General features: G+C 34.5%; 1 protein-coding gene across 2 annotated transcripts in view; it reads left to right on the forward strand.

The window, feature by feature from the left end:
* Positions 1–7,500, forward strand: part of LOC143029593 (uncharacterized) — a 1,250,372-nt gene that overhangs the window by 1,240,670 nt on the left and 2,202 nt on the right. For both annotated transcript variants that reach the window (XM_076192294.1, XM_076192295.1), the window contains one exon: positions 7,388–7,500. This exon is cut by the window's right edge and continues 103 nt beyond it. In XM_076192294.1, coding sequence (XP_076048409.1) covers positions 7,388–7,500 — 113 coding nt within the window. The remainder of the gene's footprint in view (positions 1–7,387) is intronic.

Here is a 7,500-nt window from a genome sequence, read left to right on the forward strand (position 1 = left end):
AGATGATACTGTGATGAAAGAGTGGTAGGGTGAGTGGTTATGTGTGATTGATATGTTGATGTATCCCAAAGGACTTTCTTCCCGTCGTCTATTTTTCTGTACAAGGCGATGGAGAGGATGTGGCATCATCGATTAAGTGAAGCGAATCGGCCTTCCTGTGGATGTGCTGTGTCTTACTGCATTGCTTCTGACCCAGGGATTGGGCGGGATACAGGGATGACCTGTCGTCCATGAGGAGCTAAGAGGAGAGGGAGAAATGGGTGATGGATAGGAGTGGAATAGGTGGGAGTGGTTACATTCCTTTTGAATAGTTTACCTCCCTTACAAAGGGGGAAAAAGCCTTTGGTGTGTGAATAGATCGATAGATAGAATGATCATAACCATCTATGGGTTATGAGAATTAGTGTGTAAATATTAAACCTTGGAGGTCAGTGGCTTTTCGTCAGATTTATAAAATCGCCCAGCGGCAAAGAGATTAAAGATATAAGTAAGTTAAGGTATTCAGAAAGTTTTTCTTTCAACTGAATAAAATTACAGATTAAAATTTCTACATGAATGAAAAGGCCTGGAAGTTTACTTTGGCTGATTAGAATTATCTAACGGCAGGTAGAACAATTAGTAAGGTCATGGTCATACACAACTCACAAAACAAAATTATTTTTCTAATATATATCCTTCAAATCGGGGAAGCAGCTTATATATATTTGTACTGGTCAAAGACAGACAACACCAAATAGTCCTTCACCAGATTTTACCCTCAGCTGCTTGAAATCGTCCAAGCTTAGCCAGAACAAAATGAGCCATGCTGGTTTTTGGACAACTTCTGATAGGAACCATCGAGGTTATGAACAGCTGGTGGGCAGGTCAGCTGGTGGCCAGGACAGCTGGTGGCCAGGACAGCTGGTGGCCAGGACAGCTGGCTGTCAAAGTAATAGATGCGCTGAGCAGTTGTGGTGGAAAGCCGTTGATATTCAGAATGACACAATGGATCTATTTCTGTCCACAGCTCTGTTTGGACACATCTTGTTTAGAGACACAGAAGTTCCGAAATAGCAGTTCATTTCCTATTCTAGCCCGATGGAACAAAGAAAAGTTTGGGTTGTAGGTTGTAGCTCAGTGCCCTTGTCTCAGGGAATATCCACCGTCAGGCCAGGTATCCTCTTTACAAAATTTCGTGGATAGCCATGCTGATCAATGAAGACCTCAAATGACAAATGAAAATAAAGATAAAGAGTGACTGTTCTCTCATGGAGGTGCTAAAGATTAATGTTATCACTCTCATCATAGTGTCATATTATGTTTCATAATATCTTAAATTTTTTTGTTATAATTTATCATAGCGATGTTGATTAATGAAGATTTCAAATGAGAGATAAAGATGAAGAGTGATTGTTCTGTCATGGAGGTGCTAAAGATTAATATTATCACTCATCACAGTGTTGTATAATGTTTCAATATATCTTACATTTTTTTCATTATAATTTATTTCATTTCTATTTTATCATATTTTATCATATTTCATTTATCTATTTATTTACTCATTTACATAGTTATTTATCTATTCATTCATGTATTTATTTGTTTATTTGTACATGGATTTCTCTATTCATCTATATATATTCATTTATAATTAATCGATTGTATATTATTCATTTGGTAAAGAACATATTTAAACAAAGTTGTCGACAGAAGGAAGAGTAGAAATTAAGACCAATCAGTAAAGATTAGTCTTCCGTAACAAAAGAATGCCACGTGACTCTGGTCCTTAAGGGTGTCATCAAAGTCCCTAAAATATTGACTACAAAATTACATTATTTGGGATATATATTTTAGGGGACCCTTATGTACGATAACCACGAGCATCATGTACATTCCACTATCCTTCTCCTCTTATTTTATGCTGTTCAGTATAAAATCCATGCAGTATGTTTAACTATATGTACAACATATATCCATCGCTGTACAGAATATTCAGATGCATGCTTTATTTTAGCAAACACCAAACAATTTTGTTCAGCCATGCCATGACCCTTATGTTCTTATGACCCTTTTGGTAGCAAAAAGACTAGACTGTAAGTATCTGTACTTAAAATTTAGATATTTTGAATATAATTTGTATATGTCATATGGGATCAAAATGGCCATTGCTAGTATGTTTCTTCATTGTAACTCCAGCATGACAATGGCTAGAGAGGACGCTGGGTTAAGCATATGAGGTTTTGCGGTTTCTTGTGTGTTGCAATTTCTTATATGTTGCATGATTTTACACGTTGCAATGTTACATGTTTTGCATGTTGCACCTTCTTTCATGTTGCAACTTCTTCCGTGATGCCACATCCATCTTCTTGCAACTTTCTTACCATTTCTTACGTATATCTTACATGCTTAATTTTTGCTCGTTGCAGTTACATATTGCAATACTCTATCGTTGTGCCATTTTTGCTTGTTTCAGTTTATTGCATATCGTGTATTTCAGGTGCATTTTTATTCTCACGTGTTGCATTTACCTGCATGTTGCAGTTTATCGCGCATTGTCATTTCTTTCGTATCACAGTTTTTTACAGGCTGCACTTTCCTGAATGTTCATTTTGATTTTTTCAGTCTTGCGATATCATGCATGTTACATTTTTCCCACTTTGCATTGTCTCAATACTGCAATATCCTGCATTTTGCGATTTCTTGCACTGCAGATTCTTGTAAAAATGAGTGGATGCTTAACGATTTAATTCAATGTTGAAGTGATCTCCTGGAGGTCAAAGAACAGCAAATCATAAGTATGAGGTGCATCAGAATAGAGGATGAGACCCTCTGGCGTGAAGTCTGAGGACCAACAAAGAGAACCTCCACCCTTATGCTTTGTTTTCCTCTGCCTCGTTATCGTTTCCTTCCCTCATTCTTTCTTCCCTTTTTTCTTTCTTCTTTCTTCCTTTCTTCTTATTACCTATTCTTCTTCCGCTTCCTTTTCGTCTCCTCCTCCTCCTCCTCCTCCTCCTCCTCGTAATTCGTCTCCTCCTTTATGACTTTTGGAATTCAATGACCGTCGTCTTCTTGAACAGAGTTCTGGGGATTCATTACTCGCAGCGCCACGACAAGATTGTCAAGTGAAGAGACCAATTTTTTGATTAAACATTGCTGCTACGTAATAAACATACTAAGCTGACGTACACAGTCATGCATATTATAAACAGTGTTGAATGTCGTATAAGCGATTCCGAGAGCGCGTCGCTGTTCGCAATCCATTAAAAAAAAAGGACAAGGAATACAACCCCCTAATATATATATATATATATATATGTGTGTATGTATATTGCAGAAACCACAGGGAAAATAAAGTCGGAATACTAAACGTTTTCGTCTATTACGACTTTATTTTCCCTGTGGTTTCTGCAATATTATTTAGTCACGCGTTATTGTGATTATTTTTGCACACACACACACACACACACACACACACACATATAATATATATATATATATATATATAATATATATGTATATATATATAATATATATGTATATATATAATATGTGTATATGTATATATATATATATAAAATGTATATATATATATATATATATGTATATATATATATATATGTGTATATATATATATAAATATATACATATATATATATATATGCCTTTGTCAATGTTCCTTGGCTTCCTGTTAAATGTCCTGTACCATGCCTGTGGAACTGAATTATCCATCCTCTCATAATGGTCATAGTAATTGCAATGGTAATGGTAATAAAGGGAAAAAGAAAAGGAAGGACAATACAGACAATTACATTAATTACAAAAAGTGTCATAAGATGAACGTTGATCCTCTCCTTTTTTATAATTTTATTTTATTATTATAATTATTGTTGTTGTTGTTATTATTATTATTATCATTATTATTATTATTATTATTATTATTATTATTATTATTATTATTATTATTATTATTTTATTTGTTTATTTTACACCAACTTCTTCTTTAAAGAAGCCTCGCCTTTTAGGAGAATCAAAATATTATTTCAATCCAAGTGGACACTAATAATTTTGTTCTAACTAAAGCAAGAGAATTTGACTAAATTTTACAAGAGCCTCTTCTCCATTGTAGCATATTCATCTTTTCAGCATGTTAGATCAAATAGTAAACTTTCTTAAAGCTTCCACTAGACCGATAGTAAATATATACTACCAAAAACAACGCCAAAATAATATATAGGCTACAATAATTTATGTGAGATGCTAGTGTCTGAAAAAAAATCACGAAAAGACCCACACTGTAAGATTAACCTGTGTTTTTCTTTTTAAATGTTTTTATTCATTTGATTTTTTGTGTACTTATTTTGTTTGTCGCCTCGTTTGTTTGTTTGATATAATTATCTATTCATTTACGAATTGATTTAATCTGTTTGTTTATTAATTTATTTGTTCATTTATTTGTTTCTTTGTTTTTAGTTATCTGTGTGTTAATTTGGTTATCTAAGCATATATCAATCTATGTATTTACCTATCTATCTATCTATCTATATTTTGGACGGGGCTGTTGGTGTTATTGTGTGTAGGCCGAGGGGGGGGGGACAAGGACTGATTCCGCCTTGGAATCGCTCAGACAGGAATCAGAAATTCAGAACGGATGCATTATCCTGTTTCCGTATGAATTACATACGAACTTTGGAAGTCGGGCACGGCCATGATATATTGCCGCGCCAGCCTCGCGTTGTGTTTCGGATCTTCTCGTGGTTTCCTCCACGTCTGTCTTTCCTTATAGCTAAAGCAATAACGGAGAGCGGCCATCATGCATAGGCAAGTACCCAGAGACCGCGAGGTAACCATCTGGTAGGAGCCTATCGCCAACAATGCACACCTCGTAAGGGGAAGATAGTGCATAATTTATTGTACAGTAGATCCACGGCTCAAAGCACCGTAGGATTTATAGTTAAAACCTTGCCTATCTCAGGGTAAAAACGCGGCATGATTTGTTGTGGAATTACAGTTCAATTCATTGCGAAATGATTGTAAAATGTCTTCTTAAAGCACTGCAGAAGTCATGACAAATACCCAACTTAATTCATTGCACTGTTGAATTACTGCCAGGTCATTGCGGAAGATTTGTACATTCTATTGTTAAAGCGCTGACCGTCTCAACTTTCATTTTGACATTCTTGAAGACAATAATTTTGTCGGAGGTACTTACTGACTTGATCACGGGAATTTACTTAAAAAGTATCTAAGCTGAGCAAGATGGTCAAAATCTAGCAATTAAATAAACAGATAAATAAATGAATAAATAAAAAGGACAAAAAATCCTAAAGATTTTAACGCAAATACATCTGTATCTGTATTGAAAAGGAGATTTTTAAAGAAACCTATTTTTACAGAAATCCATTGGTGAAAGTAGCCAACACCAAAACGCCATAAAAAATATGTCCGTAATATCAAACATTTAATTCTTTCAAATAAAAATAAAATACACTTTATCAGTTAAAATAATAGGAATACGAATCAATATTTACTGCTTAATAAAACTCAAAATGATACTCAGAACAGTTGAAACTACATCTTTCTGTACTTTGATATGCATCACGTAATTTCATTAAAACACTTGGGCTAAAGTGGCAGTTTAGTTTTGAATACATTTGGTTGTTTTTTTTGCACATTTTTTTAATATATGAGCCACGATAACAAACAACACTTCGAACACTTTTGTTGAGGATCATCACTTATATTTCTGTATTCATTAATTCCCTTACGATTAAATCTATTATTTTTTGTGCAAAATTGTATCCAAGCAACAACAATTAATGATGTATATGCACAGTTATTAATTAGCATGGGTCAGGTTTCGAAAAGATAGTCGTATCAGTGTTTTCCAAAATGTTTCATTCACGCGAACGGTGTCTCCCATCGATTTGACCAATATCTAACAAATGTTCCGACAAGATCACTGATTGTTTCTCCAAGTAGAAGATTACCCAGAACCCGAAATTGTTATCAAGTGCTTTCAGCGCAATAGCGCACTTTATACATTACATCTATTATTATTATTATTATCATTATTATTATTATTATTATTATTATTATTGTTGTTGTTGTTGTTGTTGTTGTTGTTGTTGTTGTTGTTGTTGTTGTTGTTGTTGTTGTTGTTGTTGTTGTTGTTGTTGTTGTTGTTGTTGTTGTTGTGTGAACATTGTGATCAATGTGGATATGTGGTAAAGGGAACAGGGTCCGAGGGAAATATTTTTATTCCTAACTAGTTTCAACTGACTGGCTTCTTCAGAGGAAGAAGCCACTCAGGCTAAACTAGTTAGGTGTAAAAGTATTTCCCTCAGCCCGTGTTTCCTTTACCACCTATCCACATTATTATTATTGTAATTACCGTATTGTTATTACTGTTATTGCTATTATTATCATTACTACTATTACCATCATCAATAATAATGTCATAGATATTGTTAACTCATATCAGTTCCATCTTTACTACTTTTGTAAAGATCATCTCCACAAAAATGTAAATAGAAAAACAATATTATGTTGAAAGCGACGTGTTGTTTCGTCGTGTATGGGCAAGATTATTACAAGGTTTGGGGATGAGATATGATAATTTTTAATCCAACTTGATGTGCAATTCTGGCTTAAAGAATTCAAAATGACTCGAACAAAGCTCGTGGGAGTGATACTTCACTCCCAAATAAAAATAAAAAAATAAGATAAATAAATAAATAGATAATAATAATAAATAATAATAATGATAACAATAATAATAATAATAATAATAATCAACAACCCCCCCACCCTCCACCACCCGCCACCTCCGTCATCATCAACATCTCTTCCCCTCAGGCTTTGCACCTTAGAGAATTTATATATCAAAGTTGAAGAGATATGTTACAAATGGAAATATGTATACACTGGAAAACGCGGGATGCAATCACGCCTGAGCTATCAAAAATTCCGGCCGGCAATTTCTCTAGACAAAGCGGAAAATGGATGAACACCGACTACAAGAAGAAGTAGGGGAGCTGTTGGAGACCCAAGTTTCTGAAAGCCTGCGTATATGTGTATGACACTTTGCAAATGAAACTCGCGGATCCTAAAAAGACTTGCAATGGGGAATAGGATCCCTTTATGTTGCTGAATCTAATTCTTTTTAGCATATTTTTTGTTATTTGGTTTATCTTTTTTTTTACTCTTGTTTTGTTTTGTTTATTTTTATTTGAGTTGTCTAGTAAAGTATAGAAATGCAAGTTGCTTCTTCTTCACATATTATATTTGCGTGATCGACCGTCGCTTTAATTTGTTTTACCTTTTACTAATATATATACATATATGATCACATATTTCTTATAACACGACAATATATCTTCAAGTCTTTCCTTCTTCTTTGTCATCACAGATCAACACCGGCGTGTGTGTCGCTTCCCAGAAGGTCCTCCTTGACATGCGCGAGGGCGTCAAGCATGAGGTCATGGCCAACTTCAAGGCCGAACTTCGAGGTGCCGTGGCAAT

The sequence above is a fragment of the Oratosquilla oratoria genome, chromosome 11 (assembly GCF_046742065.1).
Source record: "Oratosquilla oratoria isolate Oo_2021 chromosome 11, ASM4674206v1, whole genome shotgun sequence".
Classification (NCBI taxonomy): Eukaryota; Metazoa; Arthropoda; class Malacostraca; order Stomatopoda; family Squillidae; genus Oratosquilla; species Oratosquilla oratoria.